This window comes from Protopterus annectens, chromosome 7.part0 (genome assembly GCF_019279795.1).
Source record: "Protopterus annectens isolate FY-2018-M chromosome 7.part0, PAN1.0, whole genome shotgun sequence".
NCBI classification, from domain to species: domain Eukaryota; kingdom Metazoa; phylum Chordata; order Ceratodontiformes; family Protopteridae; genus Protopterus; species Protopterus annectens.
Genome location: NC_056739.1, coordinates 171,876,267 through 171,903,714, shown reverse-complemented (window position 1 = coordinate 171,903,714; position 27,448 = coordinate 171,876,267). Strand labels below are relative to the sequence as shown.

The 27,448-nt window shown below is 38.3% G+C and overlaps 1 protein-coding gene across 1 annotated transcript in view; it reads left to right on the top strand.

Annotated features, from left to right (window-relative positions):
• The window catches only part of LOC122806322 (3-oxoacyl-[acyl-carrier-protein] reductase FabG-like), a 246,443-nt gene that overhangs the window by 208,199 nt on the left and 10,796 nt on the right, over positions 1 to 27,448 (top strand). The window contains exon 7 of the mRNA XM_044076640.1: positions 13,894 to 13,957. Coding sequence (XP_043932575.1) covers positions 13,894 to 13,957 — 64 coding nt within the window. The remainder of the gene's footprint in view (positions 1 to 13,893; positions 13,958 to 27,448) is intronic.

The following is a 27,448-nucleotide window of genomic DNA, read 5'->3' as shown; positions in this document are numbered from 1 at the left end:
TTTGCAGTTCGGGTATGGACTGGGCGGAGCAGATGATGGCTGAGTCATCTGCATATGGTATGAGTGTGCCATGTTTGGTGGCAGAGGCTAGATTATTGGTGAAAATAGAGAAGAGTAGGGGTCCAAGGATGGATCCTTGGGGAACACCAATAGAGACAGGTAGTTGGGGAGATATGTCATTTTGCCATACAACAGATTGCTGGCAGTCAGACAGGTAACTTTGAAACCAGTTGGTGACTGACTGAGAAAAGGATAGGTTATTGAGTACAGAGAGGAGTTGTTTGTGTGGGACCATGTCAAATGCTTTAGATAAGTCTAGGAAAGTAGCAGAGGAGAGATGGCCATTGTTTTTATGGTGAAGGATAGTGCTAGTAAAAGAGAGTAAGGCAGTGGTGGTGCTATGGTTTGGTCAGAAACCATGTTGAGTATTAGAAAGGAGGGTGTTAGTAAGGAGGTAGTCTGAGATGTGAGAGTGAATTAATCTCTCTAGTATTTTGGAGAGTGGAGAGAGAATCGCTATGGGGCGGTAGTTGGTTAGTTCTGTGGAGGGGGCCGCCTTTGTGAAGGGGAATGATGTGTGATATTTTCCATAGTGTAGGAACGTAGCATTCTGACAGAGATCGGTTAATCAAGATGGATACTGGGTAGGCTAGGGCATCAACTGCAATTTGTAGGAATTCACTTGGGAGGTTGTCTACTGCTAATTTTGTGGGTTTAAGTTTAGTTGAGAGTTTTCTTATGTTGGGGGTAGGAATGGGAGAAAATGAGAAGAGTGTGGGGGGATTACTGGGTGAAGGTGTGGGGTGTAGGGGAGGGGGGTTGTGTTGTCTAGCTAGTGATAGTACGGTTTGTGTGAAGTGTGTGTTGAATGAGGTAGCAATATTTTCTGAGGAGTGAGGAATGTTAGGTGTAGGGGTATTGATTTTACCTGGGTGGAGGATGGAGTTTATGGAGGTCCAGAATTGTTTGGGGTTGTGTTGGGAGGAGCTGAGTGCAGAATGGCAGTATTGGATTTTGTCCTCCTTTATTAGCTTTCTGACTCTATTGCGTAATTCTAGGAATTACTATGATGCCAATAACCCAATACCTCTTTCCTGTGATGCTTCAGAATTTGGTCTTGGCACAGTTATTTTTCAAGAGGATAGATCACTAGTTTATGCATCTAGAACTCTTAACCAAACTGAAATGCAATATGCTCAAATTGAGAAAGATCTTTTGGCAGTTGTATTTGCATGTTCAAAGTTTCATGATTATATTTATGGTTGAGATATTCCGACTGAAACTGATCATCAACCTCTAGTCACTATTTTAAAGAAGCTTATGCATTAAGCTCCAGCAAGATTACAAAGAATGATGCTTAAATTGCAAATGTACAAGTTCAAAATGGTCTATATAAAAGGTAGACTTCTTTATCTGGCTGATACCTTATCCAGATTGCACAGAGATACAACGGAACAGCTTAACACAGATAATTTTGACTTTGATGTCATGGAAGTGCATAATTTCTCTATCACAAGACTTGATGAGCTAAGAAATCATACAAAGACTCATCCAGTTTTGCATAATTAATTTTGGATGGCCATCAAAGATATCTAGTGTACCATGTGAAGTGCAACGTTATTTTCCTTACAGAGATGAGATATTGCTGGAAGATGGCTTATTTTCAAAGGTCCTAAAATTATTGTTCCTGCTTCCTTACAACATGACTATATCCAGATTTTGCATTGTGGTCAACCAGGTGCCGAATCTACCAAAAGAAGAGTAAGAGGACAAGTATTTTGGCCTTCTCTAACAAAAGATATTGATAAAGTACTTTCTTCTTGTTCAGTATGCAATAGTACTAAACCGCATTTGCAAACAGAACCACTTCATCTAAGTCAAGTTTGTGAACTACCTTGGTCAGCAGTAGCCGATGACATATTCGTGTGGAACAATCAACATTACTTAGTGGTAGACTCTTATTCGAACTGGTTTGAGATCAATTTACTATATAATCTAACATCCACTACTGTTATTACCAAACTGAAACATAAATTATCAGTCCATGGAAGTCCACAAAAGCTTATTTCTGACAATGGTATCCAATTTACCAGTCAGTTGTTTCAGAATTTTGCAAAAGAATGGGACTTCATGCACGTTACTAGTAGTCCAGAATACCCACAGTCAAATGGACTAGCTGAATGTGCAGTGTAGAGTGCAAAGCAATTACTAGAGAAGTCAAAGCATGATAATACCAATGTCTTTTTGAATTTACTCAATCTCAGAAACATACCCCATGATGATATACTTGGCTTGCCTGCTCAGAAACTTCTATCTAGGCAAACCTGAACAAACTTGCCTATCATTTCCAGTTTTTTGAGGCCTAAAGTTAAAAACAACAGAGCAATCAAAGCCTAATTATTCAAAAAGCATTCTTTCCAGAAGTCCAGCAGATTACTTCATCCATTGAAAGAAGGAGAGACAGTCAGAATACAAATGGCGAAAGGTTTCGACTGGATTAGTCAAGTAACAGGTATATGTGCCGAGCCCAGATCCTACTTCGTAGAATCAGAGGGTGTGGAGCACAGGAGAAATCCCAGGCATCATCTTCCTGTATCAGAATCAATATCGCAGCATTGTTCCTGTGATACAGACTCTACATCTCAGAGCAACCCAGACAACGTTCCTGTTACAGAATGTGTCTTAACTCCTACTTCCATTTCTGATGATGTTCCTGATGTCCCCAAAGCTGAACATTCAGCAGAGACAGTCCCAGTTGCTAGACTTAGTTCTAATTTTGATGTCACACAATTTGGTTGTATTTCCAGACCTAGTGTAAAATACACAGCAACCTGGACATAATTGTCTGTATGTATTTAGTTCTGCATAATTGCATGTCAAAGAATTATTTATATCAATTGCATGTTAATTACTGTCGTCAATAATACATGACTCATTTCTCAAAGAGGGAGGGTGTAGAATAGTGTGTGTGTGTGTGTATGCGTGTGTGTGTGTGTGTGTTGTACCTTTAAGAAGCATTTCCAAGGACAGCACATGCATATAAATAGCAAGCACGTGCTAGCTTCAGTGACATTTTGAGAGTGCAGCCAGAGTGTGAACATGTATGAGTGTGATAGTCAGTTTGTTTACATGTTTATCTAAGTTAAAGTTACTAAGCCTCAGTCCTGATGTGTTTGTACATAATAAAGCTGCTTGAAGAGAACCCACAACTGTTTGTCTGTTTTATCCTGACCAGACGAGCAACAGAGTCTACTTTGGGTATAAAATACCTGTAAACACCTACAGGCTGCTAAATCATCTAGATTTTATTGCATATTTGAGATACACACACACACACACACACACACACATATATATATATATATATATATATATATATATATATATATATATATATATATATATACATATATATATATATATATATATATATATATATATATATATATATATATATATATATATATACATATATATATATATATATATATATATATATATATATATATATATATATATCCTCCCATTGTTTCTTAATGAATTGCATATTTAATGTCTCTTCTCAATCTTTTCTGATCTCTTCTGATTGATTCCTACAGTTATCATGCAGTATTTTATATGCTCTACTAATTACCCCTTTTGAACAGCAGCTGTTGTTCTAGAATCAAGTAAAAACTCTTCCAGTGCAGGTCTTTCATTTAGAATTTCCTTAGCCCTTTCTCTTTGTCTGTACTCTGATATAAATGCCTGATAGGGAAAGAAATCACTAGCCTGCAATCCGAATGTCTTCTTGGCCTCCTCCCATTCTATTACCTTTCCCTCTCTAATTATTTGTTCTCAATCTCTTGGTTCCTTTGCCAGCTTCCTCCAGTAAATTCCAGCCCTCTCGTGCTTATTTTCTGTACACCTAATTGCAGTCACCCTCATCAGCAGACTCTCCTTTCTCCAGTGCCATGTTGACTTAGTTCTCAGTACACTTTCTGCTACTTTATGAATATAATCTTTTGTATTACTGTTGTTATTCTCCTTAAGGATCTGCATCCCAAACCCCATCCTTTCCTTATTTCTTGAATTATCTTCTGCTTCATTATCATCCCTTTCCACTTTGAGTTGTAGCTTTCTGCTTGTGTTATGTATTAGAGCCTTAACTGGGTAGCTCCAAAATATCCCTTCAAATCAGAGCCTTAACTGGGTAGCTCCAAAATATCCCTTCAAATCAGATAATCTTAAACCTCCTTGTTCTATTGGGTGGATCAACTTATCCCACTTAACTCTTGCTCTCTTCCCCACCCAAAATAAAATTCTTCAACTCTTTATTAATTAGTATCCATAATTCTCGTCTGGTTGATAAAAATATGCTGACCTGTGTATAAAACTAAAGGGAATAATAACATTTTTACTGCTTGCATCTTGCTTTCCATATCCATAGGCAAGAGTTTTCAGTTTATCAGTTTTTGTATTACCTTTTGTTTATCTGTTTTACCACCATACTTCTCAACCTCTTAGAGCATGAAATCTGAACAAATCCTTAAATAAAAGTGGCTCAAATGCCCAAAAATATGGACATTTTTAAATATTGCTCTTACAAACTTAGAAAGTTAATAGAATAACAGGTTTTACATTAGTATGAATTTTCTGAATGGTATGAAGTCTGAAACTAATTTGCCAGAAAATCACAATTTTCTGAAAAATGGACCAAAAATATGAGGCAAAAATATGGACATTCTGTGAAAATCTGTGCAGTTCAGAGGCATGCCACATATCCTTAGCTGTAATAACAGAATCCTTTTCAATCCATACTCATAAATACTTCTCATGTCCCCATGAATATCAGTATTGCTGAAACAATTCACATGTGGGTACATACATCATAGCTATAGCCTTTGTTTTATCTTCATTAATTTCATATCCTTAAAAATTCCGGGATCTGTCTCAGAATGTTACATGACACTGAGATGTCCTTCTTTGGCCTATCGGATACACAATATCTGCAAATAAAGCAAACTTTTCTTGAGCACCATACCAAATTATATCCTTGAATTTCTGGGTCCTTTACTTTCCTTGCCAATGGTTCTAAATATAATGGAAATAACAAAGGTGAAACATGACATCCCTGCCTGGTTCCACTTTTCAGACTTAACTTACCAGAGAGAAACTCTCATGTTGATTTTTGCCTTCAATCCCTCATATATCCTCCCATCTAACCTTATTATTGTATCAGGAAATGCAAATGCTTCCACTGCCATACTGATAAAATCCTAGCTTAATCTGTCACATGCTTTCTGTGTATCATGACTCACCAATAATAGTGACATTTTCTTATATTCATCTTCCCTCTGGATCATCCTTATTCTACTAATATTTTCAAATGTTTGCCTCCTCTCCACAAAACCCCATTGATCTATATTTATTGATTTTGCCATTAGTTTTACCTTTCTTTTAGTCATTATAGACAAACACTTTGTAATCATGGTTTAGAATTGAAATGGGCCTAAATGAAGCTGGATCAGATGGGTTGTTGCTGCCTTTAGGTATTACACCCACCACATTGTTTTTTCCAGGATGTTGGTGCCTCCCCTCCTTTTAAATGCTGTTAAACAAAACCTTCCAGATCTTTGACATCTTCTTCTCTGCTATCTTCCAAACTTCCACTGAAATACCATCTATTCCTGGAGACTTTCCTGCAGAATGGCTTTACATGACCATTTTAATCTCATATCCTCCTATCTTTGCTGTTAGTTGTTGAGCCTCATCTACCTCTAACCCCGGCATATTTAAGTCTTCCATAAATATTTCCATTGTGTTTTTTTCTTGATTTCCCCACTTCTCTGCTTTTTACTTTCTGTTGCCTAAGTTGTTCCAAAAAAAATTGTGTGCTCTGAAGATATTGTCAGAAAACAAACAGCAATCTTTCTGAACTCATTCAAACTGCCCAAATACTCCCTTTTTTTCTGTAGCACTCTAAAATGTTGCCTTTTGTTGTACTATACAGTTCCTTTTACTTTGAAATAGTTTAACATTTGTCAACCTCTCTAAATATTTTTTATTTTTTCTTAACCATATCTGTTTTTCTTTTATTTCTACTCTATTTTTAAACTCCACTTTTGTTTTATCCCCTCATCAGCTATAAATTCTGGGATAATGTCTATATTCCCTAATAACGCCTAAATAATTTCAATTACCCATTCCTTAAATTCATCTATTTTTTAACAGGTAGGTGGGGATGCAGCAGTATCTCATCTTTACTCCTTTACCCTACATTTTATCTTAGTAATTATTGATCTGAAATACTTATTTGATGTGTATCAAAGTTCTCAGTTAAATGCACATGCACCTGTGAAATATAATTTTTGTCCACTCTAGACCATTTATTATACCATGGGGAATAATATGTAAATTCTCTCTGGGTTCATACTATTGAATTCATGTTTCATACCAAATATTTTCAAAAATGTGTTCAAAAAATCTACCCAGTTTTGTTATATTTTCCCTTTTAGGCCCCAGATTCATCCTCATTGTTGCAAATCAGATTTCATTCCTCACTTATAATTAATATTCCCCACTGAAATTCGATTAATAGCAGTTTTAGATGGAATATAAATACATGCCAGCATAATCCTCATCCCTTCCCAGTAGTCCCTTGCTACAACAAATCTGACATTATTTTCTTTTTCCCCTCTTTTATCACAACTAGAGCTCCTCTAGCAATTAATATAAGTGCTCCTCTTTTCCTTTGTCAATGATATTCTGCAGAATACCCACCCTGAAATCCTTTCTTAATCAAATTCACATGCTCAGTTCTTTACAAATGTGTCTCCTGTTCCATTGCTATTTGCACTCTGCATTTTTATTATAATTAAGTATTCTTTCCTTTTTGTCTATGCCTGTGATACCATTCACATTCCAATATAATATGGAAGGTGTCACAATTATGGTAAGAAGGCATTATTCCTGATTATTATACAGTGGATATAGTGAAAACAAACAAATCTGTTAGGGAAAAATATAAAAAATGTACAATATGCTGGTTGCATAAGTGTGCACACCCTTAAACTAATACTTTGTTGTGTGTGAACACCCTTAAAGTAATACTTTCTTGAAGCATCTTTTGATTTAATTACAGCATTCAGTCTTCTTGGGTAGGAGTCTATCAGCATGGCACATCTTGACTTGACAATATTTGCCCACTCTTCTTTGTAAAAGTGCTCCAAATCTGTCAGATTGTGAGGGCATCTCTTGTGCACAGCCCTCTTCAGGTCACCCCACAGATTTTCTATTGGATTTAGGTCTGGGCTGTGGCTGGGCCATTCAAAAACTTTAATTTTCTTCTGGTGAAGCCATTGTTTTGTTGATTTGGATGCATGCTTGGGGTCATTGCCATGCTGAAATGTGAAATTCTGCTTCATCGTCAGCTTTCTAGCAGACACCTGAAGGTTTTGGGCCTAAAGTGACTGGTATTTGGAACTGTTCATAATTCTCTCCACCTTGACTAAAGCCCCAGTTCCGGCTGAAGAAAAGCAACCCCAAAGCATGATACTGCCACCACCATGCTTCACCAAAGGGATGGTGTTCTTTTGGTGATGCAAAGTGTTGTTTTTGCGCCAAATGTACCTTTTGGAATTGTGGCCAAAAAGTTCAACCTTAGTCTCATCAGACCATAACACATTTTCCCCATGCTTTTGGGAGACTTGATGTATTGTTTTGCAAATGTTAGCCAGGCCTGGATGTTTTTTCTGTGTAAGAAAAAGCTTCCATCTTGCAACCTTACCCCATAGTCCAGACATATGGAGAATACAGGAGATTGTTGTCACGTGTAGTACATAACCAATACTTGCCAGAAATTCCTGCAGCTCCTTCAGTGTCGCTGTAGGTCTCTTGGCAGCCTCCCTGACCAGTTTTCATCTTGTCTTTTCATTAATTTTGGAGGGACATCCAGTTCTTTGCAACACCTCTGTTGCCCCATATTTTCTCCACTTTTTGATGATTGTCTTCAATGTGTTCCATGGTATATCCAATGCTGTGGAAACTTTTTTGTACCCTTCTCCTGACTGATACCTTTCAACAATGAGATCCTTTTGATGCTTTGTAAGCTCTCTGCAAAGCATGGCTTTTTCTGTAGCAGACTGAGTAAATGTCAGGAAAATCCTACTAGGACAGCTGAACTTTATTTGGGGTTAATCAGAGTCTCTTTAATTGATGGCAGGTGTGCAGCCAAGAAGACTGAATGTTGTAATTAAATCAAAAGGTGCTTCAACAAAGTATTAGTTTAAGGGTGTGCACACACAACTAAGTATTAGTTTATGGGTGTGCACACTTATACAACCAGCATATTGTACATTTTTTTTTTTATATTTTTCTCCTAACAGATTTGTTTGTTTTTCAATTGAATTGTACATGTTATAGGTCAGATTAAAGGTAGAAAAAGTTTTGAAATGATTTATTGTGGTCTCATTTTTTTATATCACAAAAACCTGGCATTTTAATAGGGGTATGTAAACTTTTTATATCCACTGTATATGGCAGCTTTTTAAATGTCTATTTCCAGCTTTTGTGATACATGCCCTCATTAATGTTTGGCATGTTAATCCTTTATACTTTTTTATCATCAGCATTAGAACCTATGTCACATTTTACAAGAATTTTTGTTTTAATAAAAACCCTCAAATAAAACAACAAACACAGAACAGCCACAAAACCTATTAACTTAATACAAACACACATAACTATGTAAATCTTCAAATAATAACGTCTAACCTGCCTAATAGGAATATTTATGTCAAATAGACAGCTGTTAATACTGGCCCTAATTAACCTGAAATTGGGGTTATCCATGCTAAGTTGCATGTTATTGCCCATGTTTCTGCTTAATCTAATCAGTGTCTGTTACTTTTTTTTGTCTTTGTGCACACCCTCGATGGGAAAACAACTTGCATGCTTTCAGAATTCATTAACTTTTAGCCTCAAAGATACCAGTGTTCTGTCTTTTATTTCCTTAACATCAGCTTGTCTCCATGGAAACATAAAAAAAAAAGAAAAATGTAGTACTCTGCTGCAGCCTGAAAGGCAAGTTGAAACATTTATTGCTAAAGGAAAACATTTCACTATATTTGGTGTTTTCATATTTACTTGCTTCCACCTAAAATTTGTTATTAGATTAAGCCAAAGATCTTAATCCAGACATTCACCTATGCAAAAGTAAAAAAAAATATAGCTCTTCATTTGTTATGATTGCTGTACTTTTACACCCCATCCCCCACATCAACCCAAGATTACAGCCTATTATCTTAAACATGCTTTTGTCTTGCTTTTTTATCATTTTGCATTGTAATGCCTACATTTCTTAATGCCAAAAAAAGATAGCGGAAGAACAAAAAAGCATCTGTTTACTTTAGTAACTTTATCACATACAAGAACACCTAAAAATACTTTACTTTAAAATATGCAGTTCTTCTTCTTCTTCTTTCGGCTTTTTCCCGGTTAGGGGTCGCCACAGCAGATCATCTATCCGCTCATGATTGGCAGTGAAGTTTTACAGTGTCGAGTTGCCAGCCCGGCGCCCAACCTTCCACAGAAGGCACACACATGCACACACTCACACCTAGGGCCAGTCCACCTACTACATGTCTTTGGGATGTGGGAGGAAACCGGAGCACCCGGAGGAAACCCATGCGACCACAGGGAGGATATGCAGACTCCGCACAGAAGGCACCCCAGCAGAGAATCGAACCAGAGAACCTCTTGCTGTGAGGCACTTTAAAATATGCAATTCATATTGTGAAATGTTTCATAGAAATTCTGCTAAGAACAGAAACTGTTTTACTTGCAGTTTCCTTTTTCCCACCCCTCAGAGTTGCTCCAAAGAAATGCTCATCAGTTCCTCACAAGTTTAACAAAGTCAACAAAGTTCACTGTTTCCACTTATTCTAATACAGATGTATTTCACATGCAATTGATGCTTTGCAATCTCACATTTATTCACTAATTTCTGTGTTGCTAGTATTCTTCCTGTCCATTTTCATCTCCCAACTCCAGATTCTGATTGAGTTCCAAGGTACTCCCAATTCTTCTGGCCATCTCCTGTGTTTTTCTGTTTCTAAAGCATTTCCCTTTAAACAGTGGAAAAGTTTTCACTGGCAAAGTCTCTCCATGTGCTTTATTATCAAATGAATGAGAGGTAGAGTTCTCTTCTGCGTGATGGTTCATTTTTTGTTGGATGAACTTTTGTATTTCCTCCTTAGCCTGTTTTGCATCAAAAAATGACTTTGATCCTCCAGGAAAAAAATATTCTGAAGATAGCTGGATACAACAGGTGGGATCTCACATATGCCTCTCAACATTCCCTGATTACTTGAATCAGTTTGTTTCTGTTCTGCCTTATTTATAGTGAGCAATCATTTCTCACAAACACCATACTGTCTCCAACTTTTAATACTTTGCCTTTTTGCCACAGTTTTATCAGGATCAACTTTTTCTGCTGGTAGGTTTGCATCTTTTCTAATAAAGATCTTGGCTGCTTTCTCATGGCCAGATTTGGAGCATACACAGAGTGTAACCTTTCAATTAACAGTCGCTGCTGTGGAATACCAGTGCAGTTGCTTATTTGTGCCTTCATAAAATTAATACAGTCTGTTCCTTCTAGTTTCTCTGGTACAGCAAAAAATCTCAAATTTTCCCTACATGCTCTGTCCTCTAATTCTACCATTTTTAGAAACAACCCTTCTTGAACAATCTCATACTCAGAAAGACTTTTCTACATTTCAACCTCTGATTTTTACAGCTTTATCAGCTCATCTGAATATCTGAATATCTGTGTAAAGCTTCTTCAATGTTTCCAGCCTTTTGTTATTTGAGCTGATATACTCCTTCAGTGGAGACATTTGACTTTTTTTTCTCTAAGTTACTGGAAGCCATGTCTTCCACCAAAGCTGCATCTTGAACTGCTTTTTTCAGCACAGCTGCAGTATTTGTTCCAGTCAGCGCACCTTTCTAGATGATTTTTCTTCACATTATCTTAATTTCTTCTTTGCTGGTATCTAGGCACTAGCCAGTTACTGAATTTTACTCAAGCTGACAATATCATTGGCTGTTGTTTATCAGTTCCTGTTTTCACACTGAGAGAGCTGAAATTAAGCTGTTAATCAGTATACATCCATCTTGGAAGACCCATAACCTCTCATTCTTGGGGATCAGTGCCCACTTCTAACATCTTTAGAACTACAAAGAAATTACAGTGTCCATGCTACACTGTTTTTGAGAGCCTGATAGCTGCCTGATATGGTGCTCTGCAGAGTTAGTTCTGCACCTTTTTTATATTGCAGAAAAGAAATGTAATCAATACTTCTATTCTTTGCATCACTACTAAGGTAGAGCCACTGTTAATGAACCAAAGTACATACTTTTATCTGTTACCTCATGATCCCCAAGAGTAGCCTGTACTATGGTGACCAGCTAACATTATCTGTCAGCAGTCAGTCTCTGAGTTTATCCTCACTGAATGTATTTAATTCTGAAAAAGGTAGATCAACTACTATGAAAATCTTGCTTAATCTATTCAGTCTCACAAAAACAAATGTTTAAAGCTCCAGTAAATCGATGTGTTTAAACTAAACTGCAGTGCAGTAAGGAAATGAGGAAGTGTAACAGAAAGTTCGAGCTCTAGTAATAAATAAGCCATAAGACAGGCAACAGTCTCCTGCCCCTTGGTTAAGGCCTGTCTTGAGCTGTAAACTGCTAAACCATGCTTATCCTTCCTGATTTGACTGAGTACAGCATAAAGCATAGTTATGTTCCTCCTCATATTTTTTCATATGTATTTTTGTTCTGCCCTCCCATTTTCCATCATCTATCATATCCGATTTCTTTTCTCAATTTACACATCAGCAAGTATGGGCATCTCTTGTATGGCATCATCCTGAGGAAGGACAGAGAAAGTTATTCCTCCACTGGCCTAGGTTTACCTTCCAGTACACACACACACACACACACACACACACACACACACACACACACACACGGTTTGCACAGGTGTGTGTGTGTGTGTGTGTGTGTGTGTGTGTGTGTGTGTGTGTGTGTGTGTATATACACTCACATGTGTGTGATGTCTACAAGATTGTCCCAATGGCTCTCCCTTCTTTCACCCAATAGGCCCATCCATTCCTTCACCGTTGCAAGAAAAAAGGATTCTCTGTCCATAGCAAGAGCTATACAGCTCATTTGTTCCCTATCAACAAGCATAATTATCCTATTTGTTCCACTTCTGGAAGCATGAATTGGATGCTAGGGAGCATGACAGTCTGCAGATCCTATAGTTTGTCCTTAATCCCTGCTGCAGCAGATGAGTGCTCCATGACTGCAGCTTTCTCAGGAGGCACATGTCTACTACTGAACATGCTGAATCTCTTGTTGAAGTGGAGTCCTACTGAGCAGTACAGGAACAGTAGATTTACTGCTATGGGTGATACCCCCCACTCTCATAGATGAGCTGAAACACCTCCCTCACCCCAGCATGGACAAGCTGATCTGTGCCACTCACACCCAATCTGTCCCCATGGTTCCTGTAGGGCCTGTACTGCTAGGTGATTATGGGTCATCTGAGGTACAGTTGGAGGGATAACAATCTGGGTTGTGTGTCATGCTACCATGGGCACACCCCACTGCAGATGGTCCACATCTGCCTCCTTCTTCCTGTTTTCCACCTAAGCCAGATTCACTGATATCTGTCAGAGGTTACAGATAGCCATAAAAGAATCTCAATCTACTCCACAAAAAAAGGAGAGACATTCAATGCTACTGAATCCTGTTCTTTCCCAATGTATTTTTTATAATTTTGTGTCAGTTAAGTGTTGTTCAGCATGAGTTTACAGGTAATAGTTAACATAAGAGATTTTATAAGGTCAAATGATTTGTTGCACTGGCTGTGCCATCCTTTTCTCTCAGATGATCTCCCCATAAACAAGAACTTACGGGCTCCTCTTTTCTCATTTCCAGATTTCCTGATCATTCTTTACCTGAAAACTTGCAGCAGAGTTTAACGTACTGCTGATTGTATTGTTTAATTATTAAATTATTATTTAACTGCTAATTTTACCAAATAAGTATCTGTATGTAAGATGTACTCAGATGTGTATTTCAGTATTAACTATTGATGTACACTGTACAAAGAATACGTTTTAATCAAGTGCCAATGAAAACTCCTGGTCAGAATTTTATATTGTCTATAACACAGATTTTTTTAGTTGATTCACACTTGATCCAAGCACCCTTCATGAAGGACAGATGTTATGACTTTCTTGGCCTTAATGACGTAATATCCCACAAGGTATTTGAAAACAGGTAGTATCATATTTTTCACATGAACCTGGAGAATTAAAACCAGCAAAGGGGGGTTGTCATAAACAGCAACAGCGAGATGCAGCTCATTTCTGATGAAATCTCCGATGTTTGGAGATGAAAGTGCTTAATCAATAAACCTGATGGCTTTAAATTATTTTCAGTTTTCCTGATTTCTGTCAGCCTGATCATTTTCATTTAGAGCTCATTTGTTACAGCCACAGTGACAGTGAAGACACATTACAAGGTACACAGACATGTCCTATCTCAAACGATATATGCAATAACTGATGAACACATCATGGCAGTTGTTTAAGCAAATTTAGCCCACAATACAATATTACAGAACTCAGTTTATCAATGGTAAAGGCAAAATGGTGGAACAATTATCACAGTATAATGTTCAAGGATTGCAGACTCATTTATTATAGAATTTTAAATTCTGTTACTATCCCTTAATACATAAATTTTACCTTTCCAGATAAATACTTAAAATATTAAAACACTGCCATTGTAAAAACAATAAAATGAGACATGGATCATTAATTTGTTTTTCTTTTTCAGTCCTGGAGTTATCGACACTAACATTTTTGTACGAGGTGGGATGACTGAAGAGGAACGTCTACAGGTAGTAGTCTCAGAATACTGCTCTTTCATGTACATTTTTGGATTTCTGTGTGACAACAAAACTTCATTTTCTTAAATATTTTTGTAACAAAAGACTAAGTTTGAAAAGAGCGTGCTAAAGATTTTTATTTTTTTTCAAAATTATTTTATTTCATTTAAATTAGGATAACAGAATATAAGCGAATAAATAAAAACATTTTGCAAACTGGATATAAAGATACATATTGCAATAAAAACGGAAACAAAATAAACTATTTACATTATATACATCCTAAAGATTTTTAACTTGGTCACTTGCAAGAGTAAAGGTTAGAACTTAGAGTTGAATTAATTGCAACAGTGATCACACCCCAGTTTTAAGGCAGATATGCTGTATTCACTTTGTCTTACATTCAGCATGTATCACTTTGCTGTGAAATCCAGTAATTCAGTGAGCACAGAATAATAAAATGAGTTGTTTCATGGCCATGGATTTCATCATGTGACTAGATTTCTTGAGATAAGTTTGGGGAACCTCATAAGTATTAAACAGCTCAAAAAGCATTTTTCTATCTATTGTTACAAGGTAAACATCCAAATGTCATATCTTATCATCCACAGCCCCTACTCCCATAACCACTCATTCTGGTAAAAACAATCAACAGATGGCAACTAAATGGGTCTATATTAGAACATCAAAATTTCATTATTTCGAATGTTCTAACATCGACCCATATTCAGCGAATGCTGACAACATCGAACATTCAGAACAGCAAATTTTTTCCTTGGGGAAAAAATTTGCTGGTCCAAAACACATACAAAAACACAAGCACACCAAACAAACAGCAATCCACACACATACACCCAAAATCTTGCAGCTAACCCTACACTAAACTGTACAAACAGCACTAACTATCCACTTACCTTAACCCAAACCCTAACCCTAAGGTCCGTCACTATCGCATACTCACCTCACCCGTTCCTTAACCCTAACTCACCTAACACACCCTAACCCTCACGTCCACACAATCGCACACATACCTCCCTCGCGCCCTAACCCTAACTCACCTAACCCATGCCCAATCGTACACTTACCTGAACCCAACCTGTACCTTTCCACCACAGTGCTGAAAATAGAGAAATTACAGAAACGGACAACTGAATTCTTTCCCTAGGAAAAAATTCGGTTATCTGTCGTTTCGCTGTTTTCAGCATTTGCTGAATAGGGGTCGATGTTAGAACGTTCGAAATAATGAATTTTCAACGTTCTAATATAGACCCCAACTCATCATCATCTTCTTTCGGCTGTTCCCATTAGGGGTCGCCACAGCAGATCACCTGTTTCCATTTCTTCCTGTCATCTGCATCTTGCTCTGTCACACCAACCACCTACATATTCTCTCTCACCACATCCATAAACCTTATCTTAGGCCTTCCTCTTTTCCTGTTACCTGGTAGCTTCATCCTTAGCATCTTTTTCCCAATATACTCAGCATCCCTCCTCAGCACATATCCAAACCATCGTAATCGTGCCTCTCTGGCTTTGTCTCCAAACCTTCCAACCTGGGCTGACCCTCTAATATACTTATTCCTAATCCTGTCCACCCTCGTCACACCCAGTGCAAATCTTAACATCTTTAATTCTGCCACATCCAGCTCAAACTCCTGCCTTTTTGTCAATGCCACTGTCTCCAACCCATATAACATAGCAGGTCTCACTACCCTCTTGTAGACCTTCCCTTTCACTCTTACAGGTACTCGTCTGTCACAAATCACTCCTGACACTCTTCTCCACCCACTCCATCCCACCTGCACTCTCTTTTTCACCTCTCTTCCACACTCAGCATTACTCTGAACTATTGACCCCAAGTATTTAAAATCATCCACCTTCGCCACCTCTACTCCCTGCATCCTCACCATTCCTCTATCCTCCCTCTCATTTACACACATATATTCTGTCTTATTCCTGCTGACCTTCATTCCTCTTCTCTCTAGAGCATATCTACATCTCTCCAGGGTCTCCTCCACCTGTTCCCTACTCTCACTACAGATCACAATGTCATCTGCAAACATCATAGTCCACGGAGACTCCTGTCTGATCTCGTCTGTCAACCTGTCCATCACCATTGAAAATAAGAAAGGGCTCAGAGCTGATCCTTGATGTAACCCCACCTCCACCTTAAATGCATCCGTCACTCCCACCACAGACCTCACCGCTGTCACACTACCCTCGTACATATCCTGTACCACTCTTACATACTTCTCTGACACTCCTGACTTCCTCATACAGTACCACAACTCCTCTCTAGGCACCCTGTCATATGCTTTCTCTAAGTCTACAAAAACAAAATGCAACTCCTTCTGACATTCTCTGTACTTTTCCATCAACACTCTCAGAGCAAACATCGCATCTGTAGTGCTCTTTCCCGGCATGAAACCATACTGCTGATCACTAATCATCACGTCCCTTCTTCACCTTGCTTCCACTACTCTTTCCCACAACTTCATGCTGTGATTGATCAATTTAATCCCTCTGTAGTTACTACAGCTCTGCACATCACCCTTATTCTTAAAAATCGGTACCAAAACACTTTTTCTCCATTCCTCAGGTATCCTCTCACTTTCCAAGATTTCATTAAACAATCTGGTTAAAAACTCCACTGCCATTTCACCTAAACACCTCCATGCTTCCCCAGGTATGTCATCTGGGCCAACAGCCTTTCCATTCTTCTTTCTCTTCATAGCTATCCTTACTTCCTCCTAATATAATATAATATATATAATATAGACCCCAACTAAATACCCAAAATCAAAATGTTTAGACAAAAGTAAAACAATAAATTCATGCTGAAGAATATCTCTCAGCAAATTAAATCTCTTATGTAGTGATTATGTATCATGATATATAATAATATTATACCCATCGTCCCACCACTGTGAAATAAGCCACATCTAATTTATGATCTGGAATATGCATATACGCACTCAGTGCTCAACAAATTCTGCATATTAGATCAGACATTAACAGTTCATCTTATTAAAGCAGTTTATATGTGAACATATAAAAGATGCAACTAGGAAAAGAAAAAAACATACAAACAAAATAAAGTAGTATTAGCTATAATCAATATTCACTGCAAAATTGTTAACAATGAAGTGTGTAAGTGTAGTATAAACTTAAAGTGCAACAATCAGAAGGTATTCCAAACAGTCATCATAATAATTAAGGGTCAGAAAGTGAAGTACTGTTACTAAATACAGTTATTTAAAAATTAAACAATAAAACAAGACACAAGTAAAAGAAAGTAGAAAAGAGAAGCAAAACTGACTGCTGAAATGTCTTAGAAGCAATGTTTGACATGATGCTAAAAATGTAACCATGTTAGGCTCTCAGATTTTAAAATAAGGCAGTGTAACTCTGGACCCAGGCAACAACCTGTAATTATTATTTAACATAATAATAGAAGTTAATTCAAGAAAGCAGTATTGTCAGTGTTGAAAGTTGAGGCTTCAGTATGCTTTAAAAGTAATGTTTAAGCACATGTAGAAAACAGACATAAAATATAGTAGCATCATCAAGTTAATATAAAATTGTGTTAAATGTCAACAAGTTATACCGCAACTGGGGAGAAACAGAAGCAATTAATAATTCTGTGGGACAATTCAATGAGAGGTTGATAAACTAAGTGTGTGTGATCAAGTGTCAACCAATTTAAATTGTGAACTTTTACTGATGGAGTATAACAGTTTTACAAATAAAACAAACCAGCTCCAACAGAATATTTCTTTATTAACAGCAGGACTCAACACCAGACCCAGGTTTTACCTTCTAGGCTTTCTCAATGCTGTATATTTGAAATACAATTGGAAATGTATTATTTAAACCTCAGTTACCTAACTGACCCACCATCGATCCATGAAATGTAATTCTAATTTGAAAAAAATCTACCTTATGATGCATAATACCATTTAGCAATATTTAACATTATTAAACAAGTTAACCATTAATCCAGGAGGAAAGAGAACTCCCAATATTATTATTCATCTCCATTCTTTACTATTAAGAAGAGCATGAGCACACCATAAATGTCTGACATGTTAAAGCTAAATCTCTGATGGACAAATAATTGACCACGTCATGCCAAACATTAAATACACAAGAAAAACAACACCCAAAACATGTAGATCAAAAAGAGGAAACCCATTCCTTTCTCTGATCAGCAGCACATAACTCTACCATACATTTTGGTGAAATTTGCATTTGTCTGAATAGTGTAAGTGTAAGGTGCATGGTTACTGGCAGTATTAGGGTTAGGATGTATTACTAAGGTGGGTATGGGGCTCTGCCTCACTGCTCTACCTTAGCAATGCATGCTAACCTTAACCCTGCCCCTAACCATCCACCGTACCTTAGAAAAACCCTTTCCATAACACAACCACTATGCAAGAAAGCTTGGAAATTCATTATATATTCATATACATAGTACACTAAATCTATCCCCTTAGCTAACCCTAATTCTAACCATAACCCACAAATACTTGCACAAACACTAAAGCTATCTCTTTATCTAACCCTCAATTTAACCCTAAAATGCACATTCTCCTACATACCCTTATCATACCCCTACTGTGACCCTAACCCACCCAAAATGCACTGCCACTTACCTTTGTTAACAACCCAAAGAGTCAGCTAAACCAACATTCACTTACTCCATTGTTTGCACAAGTTAATATGCATTATACTTTGTCAACCAAAGAAGCATTCAAGAAAATGTAGTGCAACCATATATATATATATATATATGTGGGTCTACTTCAGAAGAACGACAGACCATTTGATCGGCATTAATTTGGTCGACAACCAGTATTCAAGGCACTTAACAGGGATTTGCCCCCCTCCCCAATGTTGTGTGACCCTGGAGTTGATATATATAGTTAGGGGGGGTGTTAAAAGCATGAAAATAAAAGAAAAACTACACATTTAAAAAAAAAAAAATAGGTGGCGGGCGTCGCCCCCCACACCCTCCAATGTGGGGGGCTGTGCTCCCCACACCCCCCAACTATATATATATATATATATATATATATAAATATATATATATATATATATATATATATATATATATATATATATATCAACTTCAGGGTCGCACAACATTGGGGAGGGGGGCAAATCCCTGTTAAGTGCCTTGAATACTGGTTGTCGACCAAATGAGCTGTCGACCAAATGGACTGTCGATCTTCTGAAGTAGACCCATATATATATATATATATATTTTATATATATATATATATATATATTTTATATATATATATATATATATATATATATATATATGTATATATATACATATATATATATATATATATATATATATATATATATATATATGGGTCTACGTTACATGGTCGACATGTCAGAAAGTTGACTTACATATGGCCGAGACCATATGATCGACTTTCAGAATGCCGACTGTGTAAAGTAAACATAAACAAACACTTACCTTAAACTTTTACCAGGGGTGCTCTGCCCCCCTGCACCCCCCCCTGGGGGGCTCTGCCCCCCCCGTAACATAAATATACCAACTCTGAGATCGCACTACAGTGCGGAAGTGGGAAATTTTCCCATTCAGCACTGTGCGGAGATAGCGGTTCCCCATGGTCAGCTTTTCAAAAGCCGATCATATGGTCTCGGCCATATGAAAGTCAACTTTATGAAAAGTCGACCATGTGAAGGGGGCCTAAGTATGTATATATATATGTGTGTGTGTGTGTGTGTGTGTGTGTGTGTGTGTGTGTGTGTGTGTGTGTGTCTAGATAGATAGCTATATACAGAGAGAGTTACACAACCAGCAACACACAAAAGATTGACCCAAAAGGTCAATCCACAAAATAATGAAACTAACAAATCTTAACAGCCACACTTTATGTAGGGGGACAACCACAACCCCCCACACCCCTCACACTCCTATTTATATATAGCAACTCTGAAACCACATCACAGTGGGTAAGCATCCAGAAAACCCATTCCCTGCTTTACCGTGATCTCAGGCAACTGATAAGACAGCTCTGTGATAAATGTGCAGATACTGTGTGCCACGGTTCCATGCATTCGTTTTCATGAATGGAACCCGCCTATAAAATTACCCAGAATCCATCTGCTTGTCCAGCACTAAAGAACATTCTATACAATTATGTTCCAAGTTGGTCATTATGATACAATGATCAAAAACTCTTATCTGTCCACAAAGCTATCAAATCTGCTGGGCATTGTCTGTACTCATTCCAAGTTGCTTCTTCTTTCTGCTCTTTCCCCAGTTAGGGGTCACCACAGCAGAACAATGGTCTGCAGAGCAATTGGTAGTGGAGTTTTTATGGTGCTGAGTTGCCAGCTCAGCACCCAACCTTCCACAGAAGGCGCACACACTCATACCTAGGGCCAGTTTCGAGTGTGCAATCCACCTACACATGTCTTTGAGAAAGGAGAGAAAGCCTGAGACTGGATATTGGCAAAGCAAACATGGTCATTAGATAAAAATATCCCTGAAACTTATATATATATATATATATATATATATATATATATATATATATATATATAGTTTTCACACAACAGTGGGAATATTAAACTATATCCCTAGTGAACAAATACCTATTCATACCTACATCTCCTTACTCTTTTTTCTTCATTCACTTTCTTATTTCTGTCAACTTCTCTCCCTTGGCTTTCTCTCTAAATATATCATAAACATACTTTTCTCTCACTTCATATTGCAATTCCTGTTTGTATTATACTAACTTTCCTTTAATTCCTCTATGAATTGGCTAAAATTTTTCAAACTGTCAAATCATTGTCATATAACTTGTATCTATTCTTAACCAATGTTTTCACATTATGTCTAATTTGGTATAATAATTTAAACTGTAATTGTCTTTGTATCATTTTTAAAGACTGTAAAATTATTGTTGTCCTGGTCCACTTCAATAAACACACAACACCGAATGACATTTGATGACCTTTATTAAACTTCCATAAACATGATTGTTGACCAATAATTATAACTTTCAATCAAAAACATGACACAGGTGAATAACATCCATGAAAGAAAACATAAAATAACCACAAGGGCAGCGTAACCACTCACACTTGATAAGCAGCATCCCCCACTTGCTCACTTATCTTTGCACTAACAAGGCAGCGTTACCCCACTCACCTTCAATTTATTGAATTACACCACCATCCAAATAAGCAACTCTGCTTGCTTGCTAACTTATCCAACAGAGCAACTGCTCACTTTCCTTCCCAACTTATTGAATTGCAGATCCAACACCAGAGGGAGAACAGAAAAAAGCAAGCCTGCCCCTCTTCACCACCCACCAGACTGACCAGGCTGTTCCCTCTCTCTCTCCAACCAAACTTCCCACAATCTAATCACCAGTAAGGCACTAGGTCAAACATCATTCGGTGTACTAATCCTCTCTAACCAAGCTGGATCCAAGTCATTACCTCCTAACCCTGTACATAACTAATGGAAACAGCCACCTACCTAACAACTGAAACAAACCACTGACCCCTCACCTATGCTAAGGTAGCAAACCATAACCTCATCACCTATCATAACTACTGCCATGATGCAATTAAACCATGCGAACTGGCCACAGGAAACCTCACAATGATACAAATAGCCTTACCAGCCACTGGACCTACTACTAAGCTCACCAACACTGAAGCCATGCCAAGGCAAATGCATACCACCATACCACATTGCAACCCCACAGTACCTCCCAATGAAAATGTTTTTTTTGTCCAGTGGACATAAAACCCCCTTTAACCCCCTCACCTATGCTAAGGTAGCAAACCATAACCTCATCACCTATCATAACTACTGCCATGATGCAATTAAACCATGCGAACTGGCCACAGGAAACCTCACAATGATACAAATAGCCTTACCAGCCACTGGACCTACTACTAAGCTCACCAACACTGAAGCCATGCCAAGGCAAATGCATACCACCATACCACATTGCAACCCCACAGTACCTCCCAATGAAAATGTTATTTTTTGTCCAGTGGACATAAAACCCCCTTTAAATCACTTCCAAATTCCATTTGATAAAATGTTACTATCACACCAACTATCCATTCTAAACAATAAGACACTTACACCACCAACATGACTGGCAGCAGTACAACCTGAAAATCACCAACATCATGGCCAGTAGCAGTACGACCTCAAAATCACCACCATCATGGCTGACATCACCAGTAATAGACCAAGCCAGGCAAAACCAACCAACACAATATACCAACAATATATATAATGCCCGATGCTCCCAGGTCACACAAAGTCCGTGACACGCTATTACCATCCAGAATATAGTGAATAAACCCAGCCCAGTCTATCCTGAAACTGCTGTAACTTAAAGCTAAACCCTCCCATCAAACCCCCCATCTAATTCACAAGCCTAACTGATGCAATGCAGCTCGCTAATCCCCTACCCTGATGTCTGAAATAATATATGACCCATTCCAAAGAAGACTCCTGCTACCCATAAAACAGTGTAAAATTCCACACTGATGCTCCCCATATAAGATCAAACAAAACAAGACATTACCTTGTGCCTGCAGGGAAGAAAAAATACAACAAACCAACAGCTCAATATTCACTGCATGCTGGCAACCAGTGACCTCCTGTTGTACCGCTCCATCAGCCAAAACCCTCCTCAGGTTCCTCTCTCCCTGTCAAGTCCACATTTCTTCAGTCCCCCAAGTAAATACCAACTCTGTATAACCCAATCTGCAGTCAGAGTGATCTTGTGGCTGCCAGAAGGAAACACCCCAAACAAACTCCATATTCAGCTGCCTGCTGGAAAACTGTGAACTCCTTACATACTGCTCCATCAGCCGACACATCCCTCAGCTTCCTCTCTCACCTGATGAGTCCACATTCCTTCAGCCCACCAAGAAATGCCCAATCTGCACATCCACATCTGTGACTTCAGTGTAATCTATAAAAGAAAAGACTGTAAATGCTCCACACATGTATAAAAAACTTCTTAATGACATTATGTTCCTTTCATCAACTGCATAAAATGCACCCTCTACTGAATGTGAAACCCCACTGAAACCTAGGATGTCTTAAAGTTCCCCATAAAGTTTCTTCTCACCTCCCATATTAATGATACCACTGATACCCATGCGAAATAAAACAAAATCATTGTATTAAAAGGCCTATTCTATAAATAAAATTTTACACTCTGTAAACATCCTATGAGCTCTCAACAAAATTGTTAACCAAGAATTAAACCATCCATAGTCATGGTAATGCAGGGGATTACAAAACCCAAGGTGCAAATTCCCTCCAATGGTTCCACCTATATCCCTTTCCAGACAAGGGCAAAATCCACCCCTATTCCTCTTAGATAAGAGCAACATGTACTGCACTCTGGATTGAGGAATCTTACGTACTTGAACCTTGCCAGTTTATTAAAAACCTTAGAGCCATTAGCCTAGTAACCACCCCTGATCCTCAAATTTGTGCCACTACTCCCCACCAATAAGAACCCCCAAACTCCCTGCAAACAAAATCAAACCTTGTTATAACTTGCCACCCAGCATACCTTATCTTCTGTTGGCCCTACACTACACCAGCTGCCCCACCTTGAAATGCTTTAATGAGTACAAATAATGTACAACTTATTACCATACTGTTTTGCACACATCAATCCAGCTTTCCACAACAGAATATCTTACCTTCCAATTAAAAGTGCATACTGGCTAAAACATTGATAAATAACCAAAGCTGTATTGAATTTTAGAAGGTTTCTGCTCGTACCCCACAACCTATACAGTACCTATGCCCCCCAAGGCAGATCTCAAAAGATGACATGGATCCGGTGACTGTCCCTTTCCTTTAACCCAGTCATCCAAACCACCCAGCTGCAGTATGACATTCCACCCAAGCATGGAGGCTACTGTTCCAGTGGACAACTTACCACCTGCTGCTTCCTAGCAGGTATTCCGTTATCTGCACTTTCCCCAAAAGTGCCAGTGTTCATCCTGATCCTGAAAGGAAAACAGTAAAGGTAAAGGAATTAACCAACCTATATTCCTGTACATACTGCAGTTTACAGAGCCTGCAATGTCCTCTGCTTTAAAGAGGGGAAAACTGTAACAGACCTTGCCCCTATAACCTTAACCAACAAACATCCCAGCAAAGGTGACCATCTCCTTGTTCAAAGGAAAAGGTGCCCCCCCTTTATTTTTTCCTTAATATATGCCACCATCCCCAAATCTCAAGCACTATTGAGATGCCAATAATTTGCCCGCCAACCACAACATCATGAAAATGCATCCACCCATGAGGCAAACACTGGAAGCCTGTGCATGCCTCACAACCAGTTCTGCCTCAGCATGATTTATATTCCCTTTTTTTTTCTTTATAATTGATTTGGTGTCTGTAGTACATGTGTACTTTATGTCCTAACCTCATTGCTAAATGCTTCGTCATCCTTTGAATTCTGGGCAAAGCCCAAAACAATGCTGAGACAAAGGCCTAAAATAGGTACAGGTTCATAGTACTGCCATCATGAATTTAGGAAGCTGCCAAAATAAAAGAATCTGCGTTAGCATGCCTCATGGAGGACATAAAGTCTGAAACTCAAATATATGTCGTTACTTAATGCCTTCAGTTCTTCATGATTGCCCAAAAACCATAGATTCCATGAAAAATAGACCAACCATCTGAGTCAAAATCTGGCCATTCTGCAAAATTTTGTACAGTTGATATATGTAATTATTCCCTGCCCCCTTCCCTCCACAGTTAGATACGCATGCATTTAAGGCCAGCTAGGGGAATAGGAGCTTGCCAAGTGCTAATGGACCTGAAACAGTAGGCTAATCTAATAGGGAGGTGGAAGCCAAATACACTCTGGCTAGGCTTATAAATTCCCTAGGGTAGATAGCCTAGTATCTACCTATGAACCTATGATAAACACCCAAGAAAGGGACCAAGGACTACTGCCCCATGCAACTGTATACCCCTAATTACAAGTATGAACTGCCCATTTATATCGTCACCACCTAATGGCAACGCAGATGAGGTCAGCCCACTCTTCTTCCTGCTAACCTTTGAACTGTACAGTTTCAGCCATAATGCATCTATTAAATTGCGAGGCATAGCTCTCAAGCTTTTGGAAACAAACAGCAACAGAGACCAGGACAAATCCAGAAATTCTGGGACACCTTTAAACATTAGTGCTATTAACTTGAGACATCGACAGACTCTGCTCATATGAAGTAATATACATTTTCTGAAGTAAAAGCAGACTGTAACTCTGTTGTCATTGTTCAGTAATCATATTTCATCACCTTTCCTCCAACAGCCACAAGCTTTTCAACCAAACCCCCCAAAGCCTGTACCATGCACAAACTGGAAAAGCCATCGTGAAATGCTCTGTCATGTCAGCAAGCCACCTCAACCAATCACTGCAGGCATCAAGCCTCCATACCAACATCCACACCGTGACTACCTCTGTATATATAAAACAAAACCTGAAGCTATGTTGACTTCATGCCAAATACTCAATATTCTTTGATTTATTTTATTTTATTTTACATTTGTTGACCGGGCTGGTCCAACTGTATAAATGTCCATTTTCAGCAGAGGCCCGGGGAGAAAAGCTCCAAGAGAAAACAAATACATTAATATTAATAGCAATGTTACAAAAATTCACCCAGAAAAAAATATATATAAAATAGAACTGACATATATTACTGAAGTAACACAAATTAGCAGTAACATATATTACAGAAGCAACAACAGGAAATTAATTACAGGATGAGGGAGTTCAAAATTAAGAAAGATAGCAGAAAAGTAGGTTTTTGTACTAATTTGTAAGCAGGAGAATGTGAACATACTAGTGGCATTAGGCAAGCTAGTCAGGGTTAGTACAGGGGCAAAGCCAATGAGTTTTGAGATGGGATTTAAAGCAGGGAAGAGAGGAGATTGCAGTGAGGTTGTCAGGAAGAGAGTTCCAAGCTTTTCCTATTGTATTAGAAAACAAAGAGGTGCCTGCCAAGTTATTGGATTTACAAGTTGATATAAGAAGTTTGTTAGAAGAACGTAGGCTTTTGAGGTTGCAATAAGGTGCAATAAGTGTCTTGAGAATAGGGGTGTTGTTAGGTTTATAGAGGATTTTATGGGCTAAGGAGAGCTAATGAAATAAGATCAGATTTTGAAGCTTAAGCCATCCTAGTTGCTTTAGGTTTAAGCAGTGGTGAGTTCTAAAAGTAGAGCTAGAGGCAAATCTGGCAATACTGTTGTAGGTGACTGCCAGTATGGAGAGATTAGTTTTGGACAGATAAGTATAAATGGGGGAGGCATAGAGTCGGGTAAAGATCAGATGTGTATGGGCAATGGTAGTTTCAGCAAGAGGTGTAAGAAATGGTTTAATTCTATACAGGGAGCCTAGTTTTCTGTTAACTAATTTTATAGTGTTGTTAATGTGAGAGTCAAAGCATAGGTTGTTGTCTGTCTCTACACCGAAGGGCCTGGTGGAAGGGTCAGGTGATATGATAGTACCATTATTAGACAGGAGAGAGAAGTTGAGCAGAGAGGATTTACGGGTGGGGGAGAAAAGTAACAGTTTGTTTTTTTGGGGGGTTTAAGATTAAGCAACATTTTAGGAACCAAGTTTCAACAGTTTTGAAAGTCTGTTGAGTGTTGGAATGCAGTTCAGAGGGGGATGAGGCAAAGCAAATCAAAGTAGAATCATCAGCGTATTGTATACAGGTTGCAGAGGGAATACTGGTATGAAGATCATTAATAAAAACAGAAAACAGAAGAGGGCCAAGTATAGAGCCGTGGGGTACTCCAAGGGTAATGGAAAGGCGGTTGGATAAGTTATTTTGCCAGAGCACAGCCTGTTGTCTGTTATGCAGATATGACTCAAACCACTTTAAAGCACTAGAGTCGAGTGCGAAAGTTTTAAGTATATTTATCGGAATATGGTGATTAACCATATCGAAGGCTTTGGACAGGTCTATAAAGAGAGCAGAGGTGAGTAAACTAATGTTTCGATTGTTGTTGATGTGATCGGTGAAGGAAAGGAGGGCTGAAGTGGTGCTGTGGAAAGGTCGGAAGCCATGTTGACAGTCAGCTAGTAGATTGTTATTTAATAGGTGTTTAAGTAGTTGTTTTTGGACACATTTTTCCATGATTTTAGCTACGGGGAGAGAAGGGCTATGGGTCGGTAGATAGAGAGTTCAGTTGACTTTCCACTTTTATGCAGGGGAATGATATGTGAAATTTTCCAGACCGAAGGAATGAAGCCTTCGACAATAGTTCTGTTAATCAGAATGGAAATGGGATAGGCTAATGGTTTGGCTGCAATTTTTAGATACTGAGCTGGTAGATGGTCAGCAGAAGGGGAGGAGGTTTATAGTTTCTGGAGAAGAGAGCAGATAAGATAGTGGATGCAGTAGAAAAGAGGGAGCTGAGGAGTTAGA